Genomic DNA, 19,790 nt, shown 5'->3' on the forward strand with positions numbered 1-19,790 from the left:
AGATTAATGAGTTTTTTTAATTTATTCTTCATATCTATGCAGTCTTTACTTTTATGAGGGAAAGCATTAGTAGAAATGGTATATAAATTAGTAAAATTGTAGTATGAAAAAAATAACTGGTAAGTATGAAGAATAGTGAACTGGGAATTACTTAAATTACCCAGTCTTATCCCACACTTATTAACTCGTTGTAACACCGGAGAGGCTAGTTAATCTTTGTGAGCCTTAACTTCCCTGTAAGAAAAAGGACAGTTCAGTTCAGTTCAGTTCAGTCGCTCAGTCGTGTCCAAATCTTTGCGACCCCATGGAATGTAGCACACCAGGCTTCCCTGTCCATCACCAAACTCTCTGAGCTTGCTCAAACTCTCATCCATTGAGACGGTGATGTCATCCAACCATCTCATCCTTTGTCGTCCCCTTCTCCTCCTGCCTTCAGTCTTTACCAGTGTCAAGGTCTTGTCTAATGAGTCAGCTCTTCACATTAGGTGGCCAAAGTATTAGAGCTTCTTGAGCTTCAGCTCTAGCATCAGTCCTTCCAGTGAATATTCAGGGTTGATTTCTTTCAGGATTGACTGGTTTGATCTCCTTGCAGTCCAAGGACTCTCAAGAGTCTTCTCCAGCACTGCAGTTCAAAAGCATCAATTCTTTGGCGCTTAGCCCTCTTTGCTTCCTTTATGGCTCAGCTGGTAAAGAATCCGCTTGCAGTGCGGGAGACCTGGGTTCGATCCCTGGGTTGGGAAGATCCCCTGGAGAAGGGAACTGCTACTCACTCCAGTATTCTGGCCTGGAGAATTCCATGGACTGTATAGTCTATGGGATTGCAAAGAGTCGGACATGACTGAGCGATTTTCACTTTCAACCTTCTTTATGGTCCAACTCTCACATCCATACATGACTACTGGAAAAACCATATCTTTGACTATGTGGACCTTTGTTGGCAAAGCAGTGTCTCTGCTTTTTAATATGCTAAGAAAAAGGAGAAGATTGGAGCAAATTGGTATACGTCAGCTGGCAGGTGGCAGCCCAGTAGGATCATGGAATCAGTTTAGAAAGTTGTAGTGAACATTTAAAGAAAGAAAAAAGGGAGGAAAGGAAAGAAGGAAGCAGAAATAGGGGAAAAACTCAGTGCATTGCATGTAGTAAGTAGAAATATTGTTTCACAGAACTTTTCAGTTAGGTATATATTTGTGTGTACTGAGTTGGTGATGTTAGCCACATATCGTATAGCAGGTCACAGTCAAATGTGTGAAAACCTCAGGGTTGGATGAACACGAAACTCTTGTGAACTCCAAAGTATGCTGTTATGCCAATAGAATTCTAGACCCGTGAGGCACTCAATTCTAATTAGTTTAATAAGTTATGTTTCTTGATATTTTATGTAACAAGTCAGAAATTTTGTAAATGTTGCTTCAGCTTTTTTCTAAAGTTACACATTTATTTATTAAAGAAAATATTGATTGATTCAATACATTTTTCTTAAAGGCCTTAGAGCAATTTATGAAAGAAATTTTGCCAAAGGACTTTCAAAAGGTTTGGCTAAAGGTTGTGGTCACTAACAAGTATTTGTGCCTTATGTGTAATATTGTGTGAAGAAATATGAGTAATAATAAAACTGTATAAAACTCAGAGCTGCAACAACTATAGAAGAAAATAGAATATGTAAATAGGCAGTAAATTGAGTGTCAAGTCATCAGTTGCTTGGTGTTGAGCATCAGTCTGGTGTTGAGCAGAGTCTCTTGCTCTTCTTTAGTAAGGAAGGCATCCTGACAGTGAAACCAAAACTGCTTCAGCATTTAGACCATAGGACATTACGCTTCTGATACTTAGCACTCTCGGCTCGGTGGATTGGTACAGTGTTGTATGGAAGGTAGGGTTCAGTTTACAGCTCCCTTGTTTTCCTTCTGTAAACAGTTGGTCCGTTAATCCACAGAGAAGCAGATGTTCTTTTTATCAAACATCTACTTAGTGATCAGGTTCAAGGCAAGGCTGTATACTTGTTTACCTGGGAAATATTTTTATGCCAGAACAAATAGCTTGTGAGTATTAGTTGATTGATTTTTGCTGATCACTTGCACACAATCGTAAAGACTTAGTGGCTGTGTACAAGGACAGCAGTTTTCATCTTGAGTTGTTCTTCTGGGACTGTTACTAGTCATGGGGTTTGTCTGTTGTCTTTATGAATTTATCCTTACAGATTCAAGTCTAAGATCTTTATAAATCTAATGATTAGGGAATTTTAGGGTTTCCCTGGTAGCTCAGCAGTAAAGAATCCACCTGCAATGAAGGAACCACAGGAAACACAGGTTCGGACCCTGGGGTCAGGAAGATCCCCTGGAGGAGAGCATGGCAACCCACTTCCAGTATTCTTGCCTGGAGAATCCCACGGACAGAGGAGCCTGGCGGGCTGCTGTCCATAGGGTGGCAAAGAGGCAGACACAACTGAAGCGACTTGGCACACACGCATGCATGCACTTCCAAAGTGACCTTGATCAGTTTACTTGAGTTCTGCACCTCAGGTTTGTTCTTTCCTCTATGAAATGATGGTGATAACTGCATAGCAGGGTTATTAAATATGAAGACTGTAGGTAATATATTTAAGACCTAAAAACTACTGGTGTGTAACAGTGCTAAAGGAATTCAAGCTGTAGACTTGAATAGTCCATTTACTTGCTGGAGACCACATATCATGTTAAAGGAATATTTAAAACCCTCTTTCTTCTTAAATCATTTTTATTGCTGATGCCCTTAGTATTTTTTTAATCACTTGCATCCCCATTTCATTCCTGTATGTCTACTAGGTATATTCTTTTTTAAAGTTGTTGCTTTGGAAGTTAATGATAGTAGTAATTTCATGAATTGTAGATTGAATGGCCTATTTACAGAAATACAAGAATTAGAGCTTTTTAATTTTTTCTACCATCCCCGCTCCAGGTCAATTGTTGGAATGACTATGTATAATCAAGCCACACAGGAAATTGCAAAACCATCAGAGCTTCTAACAAGTGTAAGAGCATACATGACTGTACTCCAGTCAATAGAAAACTATGTGCAAATTGATATTACAAGAGTATTTAATAATGTTCTTCTTCAACAAACACAACATTTAGACAGTCATGGAGAACCAACCATTACAAGTCTGTACACAAATTGGTAAGAAACATATTCAGAAATTTGGAATGATAAAAAGTTTCTTTGTAATGAATGACTTACAAAAGTATTTTAAATGGATTAATGCTTGTTCATGTTATTAGTTAACTTTAAAATTATATGCAGTAATGTATACCTTAATAAATTTTTAATTAAATTCTCCAGTTGCAAATTTACTCTTCTCCTTAGGTATTTGGAAACTTTGTTAAGACAAGTCAGCAATGGTCATATAGCTTATTTCCCTGCAATGAAAGCATTTGTGAACTTACCTACGGAAAATGAATTAACATTTAATGCAGAGGAATATTCTGACATATCAGGTGAATAATACTCTGGCATATTTTAGAGAATGAAGAAACCTTGATTCTTTTGGGTTTTGATTCCATTATGACTATTTTCATTCAATTATATGGATAATCAAAAATTAATTTTAGACTTACCTAGGCCTTTATGTTCTTTCTTATTCTAGAGACTTTTCTTAGAGTTTTCAATTAATAATTTGCTTCTTAAATTTTTTTTTTTTGGTCAAAGTATAAAATTAATTCCATTTCCTTTCAGAAATGAGATCATTATCGGAGCTGCTTGGCCCATATGGTATGAAGTTCCTAAGTGAAAGTCTTATGTGGCATATTTCATCACAAGTTGCTGAACTTAAGGTAATACAGTTTTTATTGATTTGAGCTTTAAAATATTTCAAAAATGTGAACAAACAAACCTAGAGTGTTAATTATTTTAACCTGACATAAAGTTGTCATGAAATGAAACTATATGAATTTATATGAAATTTATAAATTATGCAAAATTACAGAGCTAGCAAGTTCTTTCAGTAGCATCTTCATTTGCTTCTGTTTTACAAATGATAAAGCAGAAAGCCTAGAGAGGTGAATTGACTGGCTAAAGGAGACTGAAACTCAAATTTCTTGACTGTTAGTCGTCTTCATTCTGTTGTATTGTGATGCCTTTCTTCCAATAACCATGTTCAAAGTTCCAGCCAGTCATCTGTTTAAATTTGTAGTTTGAATGTATTACTTTCCACAGATTCCAATATAAACATTGTTAGGTTTATTGTTTTTTTTTTGCTTTTTAAAAACTTATTTATTTTTAATTGGAGGATAATTGCTTTATAATACTGTGTTGGTTTCTGCCACACATCAACATGAATCATTCATAGGTATACCTTTGTCCCCTCCCTCTTGAACTTCCCTCCCACCTCCCACTGTTTGTTTGTTTTTTTATTATTATTATTAGCCAGTCTTTTAAATTATCTTGTGCCTTTTAAACTGGATGAAAAATGTGCATAGCATTTTAATAAACATGTGAAAGAGCTGAAGCAATGTTTTAAGTAATTCTAGAAGTCTTGTAAAAAGATCTCAGGGCTAAAGTGGTTTATACTGAATGAGTCTATGGAACAGCTATCTAGTTTTTTAAAGAATTTAAATTTGTGCCACCAAAATTTTTGAATTTACAGACAAAATAGGAAAGACACGTTTAAAAATACGGCTTTTTCTTTGTGAAAGTTTTTTGGTGGTTACTTGTGCCTTCTATTTTAAATTACTTAAGAATATGGTGTATAGGATTAATAAGTAGCTGGCATTTCAGGTGTAGCACCCGAGAAGTCTAAATGAGGTCATCTGATTTACTGAAAATTGGGCAAATAGACAGGTGAAGTCAATTCCTGCAAGATTAATGTTTTGCTGAGTGAGTAGAGAGCAAGACTCAGTATAACTAAAAGGAGAGGCAGTATTACTCAGTGGTTAAGAACGCAATCTTTCAAGTCAGGCTATCATGGATTTTGGTCCTGTCACTTAAGAGCTTTGACTTTGGGTTGAGAATCACTTTAAGTGATAAGTTTCAGCTGCTTAGGTACTCAGCATAGTCCCTGACTTAGAATAAGAACTGAGTAAATATTTTAGTATTCATCATGTCATTATCCTCTCACTTCTTTAAAAGAAAGATCTGCAATTCTTGGCTAGAAATCAGCCTTTAGTTATTTTATAATGTGGATTTTAAATGCACAGATATCATACCTTATATAGTTTTAAATACACAAACATTGCACTTCTAGTTTTGGTGCTTTGCTTGCTTTACAAACAGTGTAATTCTTACTTATTAGACTAATCCCTCTGTAAATTCATGATCTCTTTTCCATCCTCCTGTTCTCTGGCAGCACATCTGTCATCCCAGTCTACTTTCTTCTGCTCCTCTCAGGATGAGATCATTGCAGAATTATGGTCCAGTTATTTAGCTTTTGCTAACTGTTGTTTGTTTCAGACACTTCCAGAACTGTTAGTGTTTTTATTGTTTCTCTGCCATTTAATGTGGCAGGTTAAGCAGTATGATGTGATAATAAAAATTGGCCTATACATACCTGTGAGAGTTGAAGGCATCTGATGTCCTTAACAGTGTTGTCAGGTGCCAAGAGGATCTGGCCTTCCACTTTTTCTCACATTTTTTCACTCTTCATCCCAGCTGGCCTACTTGCTGTTGTGTCATCTCAAAGTACTGTTCCCTGAGATACTGTCTTATGTATCTATGTATCTATGTAACATTCATATATTTTTCAGTTATCAGAATATCCTTTCTTGACCACACTTTTAAAAATAGCAACCATTACTTTCTGTTCTTTTAATCTAGCTTTATTTGTGACCTTTCATGTCATGCATCTTATGTCACTTTCACTAGAATAAAAACTTAATTAAAAACTCTCTTAAAACCTTGGTGCTAAATTAATGTCCAGCAGATAGAGGTGCTTGGTAAATATTTGTTGGGTTCAAAAATAAAAACAGGTAGCTTTCCTGATTTTTTACTGTATTCTAGGACTTTTCTAAGCTCTTTACATGTATTTTATTAACTCCTTTAAATCCTTAAAACTGGTATTGTCCCTATTTTATAGATTAGAAAAGTAAAACCAAGAAAGATTAACTTGTCCAAGCTGACACGCTTAATATATAACTAAATAAATTTGATCTATATATAGAGTCGCCCTGACTCCAGAGCTTATACTAGTACTGTGCTCCACTGTCTCAAAACATGAAAGAGATCTTAGCAATCACCTAACCTACTCTTAGCTAGTGCAGAAACATACATTTTTCTAGGTGGGTGAGTTGATCTTGAAAATGAGGCAATCTCATCAATTACTCTATATTTCTATTTATGTTTATATCTAAACTTCCCTGGTGGCTCAGCTGGTAAAGCATCTGCCTACAATGAGGGAGACCTGGGTTCAATCCCTGGGTGGGGAAGATCCCCTGGAGAAGGCAGTGGCAACCCACTCCAGTACTCTTGTCTGGAAAATCCCATGGACGGAGGAGCCTGGTAGGCTACAGTCTATGGGGTTGCAAAGAGTTGGACAAAACTGAGCGACTTCACTTTCACTTTCATATCTAAATAGTAATTTTTGATTGGCCCTTACTGTTACCTCAAGACGTAGAGACTGCCTGTAATAAGATGACCCTTCACATGTTTAAAGCAGTTTTTAATATATTGCATTTCTCTTCTAGTCTCACTCTCTTCTGTCACAAATTCTCTTGTTGGTGTTGCTTATAGAGAATAATGCCTAGAACTGAGAATAAACTTCAACTTCAACTACAGATCTGATTAGTGAGAGTGCACTTACTTACCCTGGACACTGTACTTACTAGATAATGTGTAGCATCAGCACTTTATGTAGCTATAATACCATGCTGTTTTCAACTTGGAATCAGATACCTTTTTTTTTTCCCTTTCTCTTAACCCTTCTTCCTCCTCCTTCCTCCCCCCTCCCCTTCACTCCCCTCTTTTGTTTTCCTACAGTAACTTGAACCATGGCTTCCACATCTGTGTTTTTTTACAAGGTTGTTGTTCAGTCACTAAGTTGTGTCTATCTCCTTGCGACCCCATGAACTGCAGCACGCCAGGCTTCGCTGTCCTTCACTATCTCCCAGAGTTTACGCAAACTCATGTCCATTGTGTCGGTGATGCCATCTCAACATCTCACCCCTTCTCCTCCTGCCTTCAGTCTTTCCCAGCATCAGGGTCTTTTCCAGTGAGTCGATTCTTCATATCAGGTGGCCAAAGTTTGGAGCTTCAGCTTCAGCATCAGTCCTTCCAGTGTATATTTTCAGGGTGATCTCCTTTAGGATGGACTGGTTTGATCTCCTTGCAGTCCGCGGGACTCTCAAGAGTCTTCTCCAGCACCACAGTTCGAAAGCATCAGTTCTTCAGTGCTCAGCCTTCTTTATGGTCCAACTCTCACTTCCATACATAACTCCTGGAAAAACCATAGCTTTGACTAGATGGACCTTTTATAAGATAGACTTTATTTTTAGAACATTTTATGTTCACAGCAAAATTGAACAGAAGGTGCAGAGATTTTCCATACATGCCCTGCTTCACATGTGCATAACCTTCGCCGTTATCAACATCCTCTATCAGAGTGGGTACATATTGTCATCATCAGTGAACCTACATTGACATACTATCATCACCTGAAGTCCCAAATTTACATTAGGGTTCTGTCTTGATTTGTGCATCTTGTGGGTTTTAACAAATGTATGACATGAAAGTCACTCATTGGTGTCCAACTCTTTGCAACCCCATGGACTATAGCCCACCAGGCTCCTCTGTCCATGGGATTCTCTAGGCAAGAATACTGGAATGGGTAGCTGTTCCCTTCTCCAGGGGATCTTCCCGACCCAAGGATCAAACCCAGGCCCCCGCTTTGCAGGGGACCATCTGAGCCACCAGGAAAGCCCGGGAATACTGGAGTGGGTAGCTGATCCCTTCTCCAGGGGATCTTCCTGACCCAGAAATCAAACTGGGGTCTCCTGCATTCCAGGCAGATTGTTAACCAGCTGAGCTACCAGGGAAGCCATAACAAATGTATGTTGTCCTTTCAGATTGACTTTTTTTTTTATTTATTTTTTATTTGAAGGAAAATTGGTTTATAATGTTGTGTTGGTTTCTGCTGTACAAGGACACAAATCAGCCTTAATTATACATACACCCCCTCTTTTAAGCCTTCCTCTCCTCCTACCATCCCATCCTCTGGGTCATCACAAAGTGCCAGGCTGGGCTCCCTGTGTTCTTAGCAACTTCTCACCAGCTATCTGTTTAGTAAATGACAGTGTATGTATGTCGCTACTTTCTCCATTCATCCTACTCTCTCCTTGCGGACTCTCATCCGCAAGTCCCTTCTCTACATCTGAGTCTCCATTCCTTACCTGCAAATAGGTTCATCAAAACCACTTTTCTAGATTCCCTATTTGTGCATTAATATACAATATTTGTTTTTCTCTTTATTACTTACTTCACTCTGTAAAATAGATGCTAGGTTCATCTGCCTCACTGGATATGACTCAAATGCATTCTTTTTTATGGCTGAGTAATATTCCATTGGATGTATGTACTACCTCGTTATCTATTCATCTGTTGATGGACATCTAGGTTGCATCCATGTCCTGACTATTCTGTAAATAGTGCTGCAGTGAACATTGGAGTACATGTGTCTTCAGAATTGTGATTTTCTCAGGGTATATGCCCAGTGGTGGGATTGCTGGATCATAGTAGATTTATTCCTGTTTGTTTGTTTTTAAGGAATCTCCATGCTGTTCTCCATAATGGCTGTATCAGTGTAACATTCCCACCAATGGTGTAGGAGGGTTCCCTTTTCTCCACATCTCTCCAGCATTTATTATTCATAGATTTTTTGATGATGGCCATTCTGACTGGTGTGAGGTGATACCTCATTGTCGTTTTGATTTGTATTCTCTAAAAATGAGTCACGTTGAGCATCTGTTAATCTTAGTATATACAAGACATACAGATGGTTTATTGGCCATCTGTATGTCAGAGAAAAGTCTGTTAAGGTCTTCTGCCCATTTTTTGATTGGGCTGTTTGTTTTTCTGATATTGAGCTGTATGAGCTGCTTATATATTTTGGAGATGAATCTTTTGTCAGTTGTTTTATTTGCAGGGTTTTTTCTCCCATTTCCGCCCATTCTGAGGGTTGTCTTTTAATCTTGTTTATTAATAGTTTCCTTTGCCCTGCAAAAGCTTTTAAGTTTAATTAGGTCCCTTTTGTTTATTTGGTTTTCCACATCTTATATTTTGTATGATACTGTTTTTTAGACCTTTATTATTTTCATAATTTTTCTTGTTATTGTTCATTATTTTTGGATCTTTTTTGAGTTCAGATTTTTCTCATGGTCTCTTAGTAATCTTTTTATAAACTTAACTGTCTTAGCTATGTCCTTAATTGTTAATGTTATCAAGTATATTCTTATTCTTTAAATGGTAAAAGCTGATGTTTTAACATTTCTCTTTTATATCTCGGAGTGACAGTATTTTCTTAGATATTAAAATTTAAAGTTCATGTAATAATACTATAAATAATGTTGACTTCTTTTTGAATACTATGGGTTTTCTGACTCGCGTGTTATTTCTTGGCTGGGTTCTTTTTCAGATATTTGATAGTATTAAACCTGAGTTTAAAAGCTAGTCAAAAGAAACTTTTTGGGTAAGAGTTTAGATTTATTATCTTTGGAGATATATCAGTGTGAGTTAACTTGGGTTTCTCATTAAATGTAATATACCCCAAAACCAAGATGGTTTATAATACTAAAACTTTTTTTCTTTAAAACTTCTGATTTTAGTAATCTTCTTTGTGATTTTCCTTACTTGACATAAGTTTTCAGTTTACCTTCATAAAACCTTGCATATTTTATTAATTGTAAGACTTTTAGAAAAACTACATGGTTATGTTTTGCTGTTTAGGAGCTTTATATTTTTATTTTTTTGCTTCTCAGCACTAAATCATGATTTAGTTAAGCATTTTTCAGAAGCGTTCTTAATGTGGTCAGCCATAAATATGAAAGCTTTACATTTCCAGCATTGTGCCCGTTATCATTTAGATTTCTGCAAAACAAAGCTAGTCCTAAGGATTTAGTTATCTGGAATTGCACAGCACTTTACAGTGGTTTTCTTAGAGATCATTCTTACCAATCCCAAGTTGTAATTCAGATTTCTGTGAATGTAACCACTTGTGTATTATTAAGAACTGGAGGTATTATTCATAACTTTGTTTTCTCAGCCTCGGTGTACTGAGGCCTACTTAGTGTGTATTCTTATATTTTATTCTATAAGAAATATTATGGTCATAATATAATGGTGTTTCATATAGACAAGTTCAGTTTGTTTTACACTGTTGTATTTTATTGAGATAAATCTCCTCGTACTTGTTTATCAGTGCTGATTCTAATTTTATTTTGGCATTTTCAGTGTCCTGTAAAATTACTTTGCTTAGAATACTGAGTTTATAAAATTATATTAATAGAAATAACACAGATTTTTGCTTCCAGTACGGGTAGGCTAGATTATTTAGGTCAGTTCTTACCTTAAGGACAACTTTTTTTTAAAAATGGAGCTAGATAGAGGTAGGAAGAAAGGAAGGAAGACAGACATCTTCTAAAGAAGAGCTAAAAAGACAGTGAGGTGTTTATTTCTAGACCTTAGTTCCCCAACTAGGGATCCAACTTGTGCCCCCTGCAGTAGAACCTGGAATCCTTATCACTACACCACCAGGGAAGTGCCCCTGGAAGCCACTTTTGATGTGAAGACATTTGCTAATTTAGAAGTAAGATTTGTAAGATCCAGCTGTAGTCTTGGTGGTCTTGTGGAGCAAGGAGCTCTATAATCAAAACCCAAGACAAAGCCTACCCAAAGTGGGAGTGGAAAGGAATCCTGCTTAATTTGTCTTTCACCTTCTTTACCTGATATTCCTGAATGTAGCGTCCTCTTGTCAGCATCACTTGAGAAGTTGGGTGTGGAAGATGCCCCAGACAGGCATATAATGACCCTCTTGTTATCAAATCGAAGTCTTCCTTTCTATGCCACTGCCTACAATTTCTGAGCCCTCCCTAGGTTCCAAGGCTTCCATTAACTTGCCTTCTGTGCTTTATCTCCCTTAAAAGAACTTAACTACTCAAATTTCTCACCTCTACATATTCTTTGCTCCAGGTTTCGTCTTCTAGAAATTTGTTGGGCTGTCTCATTAGGTCTTGTTTCCTCTATTGTTTCCTTTGTTATTGTAGATTTATGCCTTTTTAATTTTTTTCCTCATTTCAGTGGATTTTTGGAAGAAGCAGAGTTTAGACATATATAGAGATTTTTCTACATTTAATCAGCATTTCATGAGGTTTACATACTTGTTTGAACATTTTTATAGGAAAAATTACAGATAGTGAATCAAAGAGTATGAATATTTACATTACTTTCTGATATTATCAGATATTCTTTGGAAAAGATTGTTAACTCACACTCTGCACGTTAAAGCATATTGGTGCCAATATAGCATTTTAATCTTTTTTGAAATTAATGAGTACATTGTTTTGGGAGATTGTAATATTTTTAAGATAGTTCTGTAACTTTTTAGCTTTCATTTTCTTTTTTTTTATATTTAAACTGACATAAATATTATGTGGCTGCATCTTCTTTTTATCTTTAAGTGAACATTAATTGACTTTTAGTTTCTGTTTTAGCTGAGGACCTTTTTGTTTCAGAAAAAGTTTGTGGGCCAATAAAATAAATTTAAGGAAAAGTTTCTTTGTATTTAATGTGGAAGTCGCTCAGTCATGTCTGACTCTGCGACCCCATGGACTATACAGTCCATGGAATTCTTCGCTAGAATACTAACGTGGGTAGCCGTTCCCTTCTCCAGGAGATCTTTCCAACCCAGGGCTCCCACATTGCAGGTGGATTCTTTACCAGCTGAGCCACCAGGGAAGCCCCTCTATATTTAATGGTTGTGAATAAATCATGTCAGAGACATAGTCAACACTACGCATGTGTACTAATGATAAAACGCATTTATTACTTTCTGTAGAAGAAAACCAGTCTGCATTCCTACTAAAATTCTTGGGGTATTTGGAGTTGTGCCCATCAAGTCAATTTCTTCTTCCAGTCCTGCTAGAAGAATTGTTTTGACATTTTACAGATCATTTCTTCTGTAGTTCTTCAGAGTCCTAGAAGGTGTTTTTTTTCAAATGAAGTAAGAAATTTAAATATGAATTGTGCCAAGAATTCAACACTTTAGAACAGAAAACCAGCATTTTTTTTTTAGTAGTCTTGATTTGTTTCACTTGATTAATCTCAGGTTGTTCCATATCATTTAGTTACAATTCCTAGTATTAGTTTTCCAGCTTTGGGGCCCTTTGTCAGAGATAATCATTCATCATGGCTTTAAATATATAGAAAACTCTGTTTCAGGATGCAATTGAGAGAGAGAAGAAATTTATATAAACTATACTTTGTCAGGAAGAGACATCATTAGCTTTTCAAGAGTAATGTGCAATTAAATACTTTATGCTGATTGTTTTTAAAGTATGGTATCCAGATCAGCAGAGGCAGCCTTGCTTTGAATCTTAATTAAAAACGCACAATTTTTGGTTCTTCCTAAGACCTGCTAAATTAGGACCTGTGGGGTTGGAGCCCAGCAAGTCCTCCAGATCATTCTGATGCACGCTGAAGATCAACAACCATTTCTTTAGAGTTTAAGAACATGGATTTTAAAATCAGACATACCTGAATTCAAATTCCACTGTTTAATATCTGTAACTTTGGGCAAGTTACCTAACCTCTCTGAGCCTTAGTTTTCTCAGTTGTGAAATTGTGGACTGTCACCTCCCTCATTTGGATCAGGGTAAATGGGATTGTTTGTAAATTGCCTAGTAGAGGAAGTTAAAAATGATCACCGTATCTATTTAAATATATACTATTTTGTTTTATTGATTCTGAAACAAAATTACCCTATATTAGTATTTCTGAAATTATATGTGTCTTATATGATTAGAAAATATTGTGTCAGTTTAATTATTAGAGTTTTTTTCTTAATGACACATAAAATAATGGTGCATTTAAAACTCAATGCTGTCTGTGATTCACTGATACATGATATTATGTTCAAGATGTATGAACACTGTCGAGCTTGGGCATATATTTGAGTGTGTATTGACTGATGAGACAAGTATTGAATTGGCCTCAGAGAGAGCAGGCAGTGTCTCTAATTAGACACTGTAGAGGTTGAATTTAGCAAACAGTTGTGACTGGAACTGATCATCTGAATATGAGTAAAAGCAAAAATAATCCAAAGTGTAACATAAAATTCATACTGGTATAAGAAAAATTATTTTTATAGATTTTCCATATAGTCTTTTTATGCTTCCCTTAAATCTCTTATCATCGGCCATTGGTTTTTAACACAATTCCTGTGGCATTTTAACAGTATGCTTGCAACATCTCCAAACCTAGACCTGCTGAGTTGACATATCCAGGCTTTCCAAATATACAGATCCATTATTTCTGCCAGAATAAAGTTAATTATATTTGTTTTAGTTATAATTTTTAAATGAAATTACTTTTTCCAGTACTGCTTTTAAGAAAAGAATTCTTTAATATTAGAGTTGTACTTTTCTTAATTAGCTATCCTTCACTCCCTTCCCTCTCTTCCCGTTTCTCAGTGGTCTTGGAAGAGGAGGTAGATGTTGACATTTCTGTTTAGTGCTGGGAAACTTTACTCTGTTTATAATTTTTATGAAGTGGTACCCTACCCCTATGGTTTTCTCCCTCTGTTTTTATGTATATCATCCAGTGATGAGCTCTAGGCTATCTTTAGCCAGCTTTAACTTTAGCAAGTTCTTTTTGTTTTGGTTGGAATTTATTGCTTTCTATATCCACTTTGGTGTCTGCTTTTTATTGTAGGTGCTGTACTGTGTCTAAGCATAAGATAATCCTTTATCCTACTCCTTATCTTTATTGCTTTTTCCTGAACTCCTCCCTTTTGAATTTGCAAGCTGAAGGAAAACATTAATTTTATTTAATTTTAAGATTCTTTTAATGAAAATAATAAAAACAAAGCATAGAGCATCTGGATTTTCTATATCGTTTTTTCTACTTGCCAGTTGTAATTACCAAGCATGTTCTTGTCTCATCAACCATAAGGAAGTCTGTGCCTGACCTAAGATCTTTCTTTTCTTGTTTTTTTTTTTTTTCTCAGAAACTTGTGGTGGAGAATGTTGATGTGCTAACACAAATGCGGACCAGCTTTGACAAACCCGACCAGATGGCTGCCCTCTTTAAAAGATTATCGTGTGGGTAACTCATGCTTTTTATAAGAATTAAGAAGATCCTGAAACTCAGTCTTTATTAGTTTTTGCTCAGATGTAAATACAAGTAGTAAGTTATGAAAAGCATTCTTCACTAGAACATTTTAGCAGTGAAAGGATCTTTTAAGTGAATGGCTTATCTGTTTCATAATTTTTTTTTACCATACTCTTAGTATCACATATTAAATATTTGATATCATTATCAGTTAACTCATGAACCCATTAAATAAGTTAATCTACATTAATTTAGACCAAAGGAGATTGAACTTTTGGGTCTGTAACTTTCTAAAAATCAGCATTATTGAGATATAGCTTGTATAAGTAAAATGTGCATTTTAGTGAACGAGTGTGATGGTTTTTGACAGATGTATACATCCACATGGGCTTCCCTCATAGCTCAGTTGGTAAAGAATCTACCTGCAATGCAGGAGATCTGGGTTCAATTCCTGGATTGAGAAGATCCCCTGGAGAAGGAACTGGCAACCCACTCCAGTATTCTTGCCTAGAGAATCCACATGGACAGTGGAGCCTGGCAGACTACAGTCCATAAGGTTGCAGGAGTTGGACACGACTTAGCAACTAAACCACCACCGCCATAAATCCACATAACCATTACCACAGTCAAGATGTACGTCAGTCTGTCAGTCAGTCAGTTCAGTCGCTGAGTCATGTCCAACTCTTTGCAGCCCCATGGAAGAACAGTCTCTTCACCTCAGAAAACTCATGATTCCTTGTAGTCAGTTTCATACCCCTTGACAATGACTGATCTCATTTCTATCACCATAGAAATGATAAATTAAGATTGCCTGTTCTGTTGTATAAACAGTGTATACTCTTTTGTGTATTTTGTTGAGATTCACCTCTCTTTGTTATGTGAATCAGTAACTTGTTCCTTTGTATTGCTAACCTAGGATTCATTGCATGAAAACCTGAGCCTCCAACTTAAAAAATTTTTTTACATATCTTCCTGATACTGATTCTTTGTTCGAGATATATTGTGAAATAACAGTGAATCTTAAGTGTTTATTAAAGTATGTTTATCCAGTTAACTATTTTAGATCCACTTCAGTTAATTTCATCTGCTTTTTGTCCTTGAACTCAGAGTTATAATTAAAAACTAAAAGTCACACTTCCTATTGATTCAATTTAAAAGCCTTTCCAACTTTAAAGACTTAGTGAAATCCTGAATAAAATACTTTCTATATTTGAGAAAACCAGAGAGTTTATTTTCCCAAATAAAAGATAATCCTGAAGTAAATTAAAGACATGGATAGAGTTTATGTACTTCCCCTTTGATATTTTTCTTTTAAGTGTTTTGCAGCTATATCAAATTTTATAAAACTATAAAATGACTTAGAGAATCACTTTTTTAGGCTAGCTTATCTTGCTTTTAAAAATGCAAACTTATTTAATTAAAATTAATATAAAACTAAACTACAGGAACTTCCCTGGTGGTCCAGTGATTTAAGAATCTACCTGCCAATGCAGGGACATGGTTTGATCCCTGGTCTGGGAGGAAGGGCCCACATACCATAGAGCAACTAGGCCCATACACTGCAGCTATTGAGCCAGTGCGCTGGAGCCTGTGAGCCACAACTCCTAAGCCCACACTCTGTAACTTCTGAAGCCCGCATGCCTGGAGCAAGTGCTTCCCAACAAAAGAAACCACGGCAATGAGAAGCCCAAGCACCTCAGCAAAGAGTTGCCACCACTCGTCGCAACTAGATATAAAGTCCATGCACGATAATGAAAACCCAGAGCAGCCAAAAGTAAATAAAAGCAAAAAAACGTCCCACTAAACTACATTTCAGGTTGCCTTTTACAGCAGATCAGCCTTTGCCATAGCTTTAGAGGGAAAGCAGCAAAAGAAGTTTTGGAGGTGATGAAACGTTGTCACTGTGGTGATGATGATAAGTAGATCTACACATGTTAAAAGTTTTTCCTAGAGCTGTACACTGAAAGGAGGAAAAGTCAGGTTTACTCTTGGGAACTTTAGGAAATGAAAATTTTAAAACAAAAAAGATTGACTTGGTAGCATTATACAGAAGAGGAGTGTGAATGAATACTATTATTTAAATCCCTATCTGATCTCTTTTCTTCATTGGTCTACTGTATACTTATATTTTCTAGTATGCTTTACTTTATCCTTATTATTTTTATTTTTCATGTTTCTTTGTTTTTTAAATACTCATTTGACTACCCAACTGGCCTTACTGGCCTGAATTTCATACTAATAAACAACATTCTGACTATATCATCTGGTTAGAGGCAACTAACCCACTGCAGGTCCAATTCATGTTTACTATTACTTTTAACTCTCCTATTTGTTGAAATGAAACAAAATATTTTTTGTGATTTGGAAAAATAAAAGGCCTGCTAAAGAGTGATCTACTTAGGGGATAGAGAAAGCTACTCTTTGAGTTGAACTATTTTCCAGAATACTCTTCTGTCTCTAATCTCGTTTTTACCTTTGTGCTAAATTGATGTACTTTTGTAGCAGTTTGATTTTCATAGTCAGCTAACATATTCTTTTAAATACCCTTAAAAAGAGAAAGCTATGTAATTTATTAAAAGTAGCTCTGGGAAGTTCCCTGATGGTCTAGTGGTTAGGTCCTTTCACCACTGTGGCCCTGGTTCAGTTCTTGGTGGAGGAACTAAGATCTCACGAGCCACACACTGTGGCCCCCCCCACCAAAAAAGCTCTGAATTGGGAGGCAGTCTGCAATTAACTTTTGAGTTTTTCAGAATTTCTGTGTGACTTGAACAAATTTATTTTATTTATTGAAACTAAATTAAACAAGATTTCTTACTGTGAAGTTTCTCAGAACTTTTAATATGTTATTGTGCATATTTAAGAGGACTTTATAGATGCAGTCTTTGCAAACTTTGTTAAATTCTGGGTAACATCCTTTGGGAAGTATATGATTGTATCACACTACTTATTTTCTGATTGCTTGCCTTATTCTCTGTATTCTTTTTTCTGGGTTTCCTGTCCTGTTTTTTTAGACTGGCATGCCCCTTTGTTCTCACTCTTCCTGAATGCCCATAAATTGGATGACATATTCTTAGAGAATCTTTTCTTTTACTCTCTTTCTTTCATCTTTTCTGGATAGTAACAACTTCCTAGTCTCATTTCTTGACTAATTATTTCATTAAACATCCTCTTGTGTTCTGGGTCTTAGGCACTCTGCTGAGTCCTATAGATAAAAAGATTAATAGGACTTTGCTCATGTGGAATTTGTATTTGTGACTTACATTGTTTTGTTAACACTGCTATTTTGATTGTCATCACATTTTGGTTTATTTTATGCTTTTTCATGTGTAGTAATAAAAGATGCTTATGGTAAAGATTTAAACAAACCCCACAGGAGGTAGGAAGTCAAAACAAAATAATTCATTCCTACTGCTCAAAAGTATAACTGCAGTTAACAGTTTCTCTATACATCTGTCTAGCAATTTGTTATATATATACAAATATGTGTGTGTGTATATATGTTTCATATAAATAGGATTCTGTTTTCTTAGTTTTCTTGACAGTGCCTTTAAATTGTTACTTAAGGTCTAGGTTATTGTTCTACTTGTATCTGCTTTCTTATTACATAGTATAGTGCCTTGTGTATGAGGAGTAATTCAATAAATGTTGGCTTTTTAAAAATGAAGGTATTTATCCTTCTAATCCTAATTTCCCTTGATTTTATTTAACCAAGTTTTAATTTTGAATATAATGGTAATAAACTTCAGAATAATGTTCTCTAACCAAAATGTAAATGATCAAATCCATTCATAGTCTTCAGAAACCTGGTCTTATTGCTTATGATCTACATAATTATTTTTTGTTTCTGGACTCGGGACCTCAACATGTAGCATCTCCTAGTTCCAGGGCCATTTGATTTTAAGGATCCACTCTGATACAGCAGCTTTTTCTTTCCCTAGTCTTTCTTCTCCTCCCTCCCACCTCTACGATTACTGTGATAGGATTATACAGGAGGCTACTTACAGGATTATTTCAAGATTCTGATGAACCATCTAAGCCATTTTAAAGAACAGTGTACTCCACTGAAAGTAAACAGTAATTTCCTTAGTTTTAATATCAACTTTCAATACCTTTGCCTTTTTAATCATTTGTTGTACTCAAATTGTTTTTAATTGTGCCTTTTGTCATGGGCTTTTATGACAAAGAGTTTTTCCAAGGTTAAGAAAGAATCCAATTCACTCTCTTCTCTTTTCTCCTTCCTTCACACTTAGCTGTTGACAGTGTCTTGAAGAGGATGACAATAATTGGTGTAATTTTATCCTTCCGATCACTGGCACAGGAAGCACTCAGAGACGTAAGAAGCCATTTTAAGTACATATTCTATAGCCAAATAGTCCTTTTTAATTTCTCAGAAATTAAAAGTAACTTTTACCATTTATAGTTGGCAGTATTATAACTAAAATTCCAGTTTTCATAGTTTATGTGAAATAAAGCATATAGAAATCGTAGTTACTATTTTTTGTTTTGGTGATATAATTCAGGAGATCCAACTTGCCTGGATATTATGCTACTTTTCCAACTTTTTCTTCATTAACGCATTTTCCATTTTGACTATACTCAATTTGCCATCAAATGCATTCCATTAATGGGTACATTAGAAAATCATCTGAAAATAGACAGTAAAATAATTGTTTGAAAGCTGAAAGTAGTTGAGTGGTAACATTTCATAAATTTAGAGATTGCCTTTAAGAAATAATTGCTTGTTTTCCTGCCTAGGTCTTATCCTACCACATTCCTTTTCTTGTCAGTTCAATTGAAGATTTCAAGGATCACATTCCAAGGGAAACTGATATGAAGGTAGTAAAACTTCTATTTGTATTTTACGGTTTCTAAAATGGCATATTTAACTTATATATGAAGTGAAATTTAGTAAATCCTAAGCTATTATAAAGTTTAGAGTAATGTGTTAACATTTTTGCCTTTGAAAATGCGTCTTTGAAAGCTCAGCACCAAAATACTATATAGGCATTTTGAAAGTCGGTCTTCCTTGATCACCTCTAGCAATGTAAAATGGGTTAATATCAGTCACCTTTTTTTTCTTTTCAAAAAACATATGTCATATTTCCTCTTTTATTATATAAATATCAGTTTAACCTTGTACTATAAGAATGTAAATGTTTTAAGAGGATCTTTGTTATTATTTATACAAATTCACAAACAGTACAATTAATTGATTAAGGTCTCTGGGTTTCTTTAACTCCATGGTCTCACATGTTGCTGTGGAGGATTCTAAAAAAATAAACAAAAAACCCCAACAGAAAAATATACATCCTACTCAGAAGTGATTTTTTTTTTTTAAAGCCACAAGTCCCAACCCCCATCAAAATAAAGAAAGGCGTATAATCCTCTATTTAGAAACAGAATTTTAAAAAACCCACCAACACCTGTTTTATTAACAGAATAGCCATAAGACATGAATTTCAGTCTCCTCCTCTTCACACCAGGGCCCCAGGCCTCTATAAGCCAGCTCC

The 19,790-nt window shown here is 35.6% G+C and overlaps 1 protein-coding gene across 2 annotated transcripts in view; it reads left to right on the forward strand.

Annotated features, from left to right (window-relative positions):
- NCKAP1 (NCK associated protein 1) overlaps positions 1-19,790 on the forward strand; it is a 105,779-nt gene that overhangs the window by 72,506 nt on the left and 13,483 nt on the right. For both annotated transcript variants that reach the window (XM_024979807.2, XM_024979808.2), the window contains 6 exons: positions 2,932-3,150; positions 3,337-3,467; positions 3,706-3,803; positions 14,177-14,270; positions 18,531-18,613; positions 19,036-19,116. In XM_024979807.2, coding sequence (XP_024835575.1) covers positions 2,932-3,150; positions 3,337-3,467; positions 3,706-3,803; positions 14,177-14,270; positions 18,531-18,613; positions 19,036-19,116 — 706 coding nt within the window. The remainder of the gene's footprint in view (positions 1-2,931; positions 3,151-3,336; positions 3,468-3,705; positions 3,804-14,176; positions 14,271-18,530; positions 18,614-19,035; positions 19,117-19,790) is intronic.

This window comes from Bos taurus, chromosome 2 (assembly GCF_002263795.3).
Source record: "Bos taurus isolate L1 Dominette 01449 registration number 42190680 breed Hereford chromosome 2, ARS-UCD2.0, whole genome shotgun sequence".
In the NCBI taxonomy this organism is placed as follows: Eukaryota; Metazoa; Chordata; class Mammalia; order Artiodactyla; family Bovidae; genus Bos; species Bos taurus.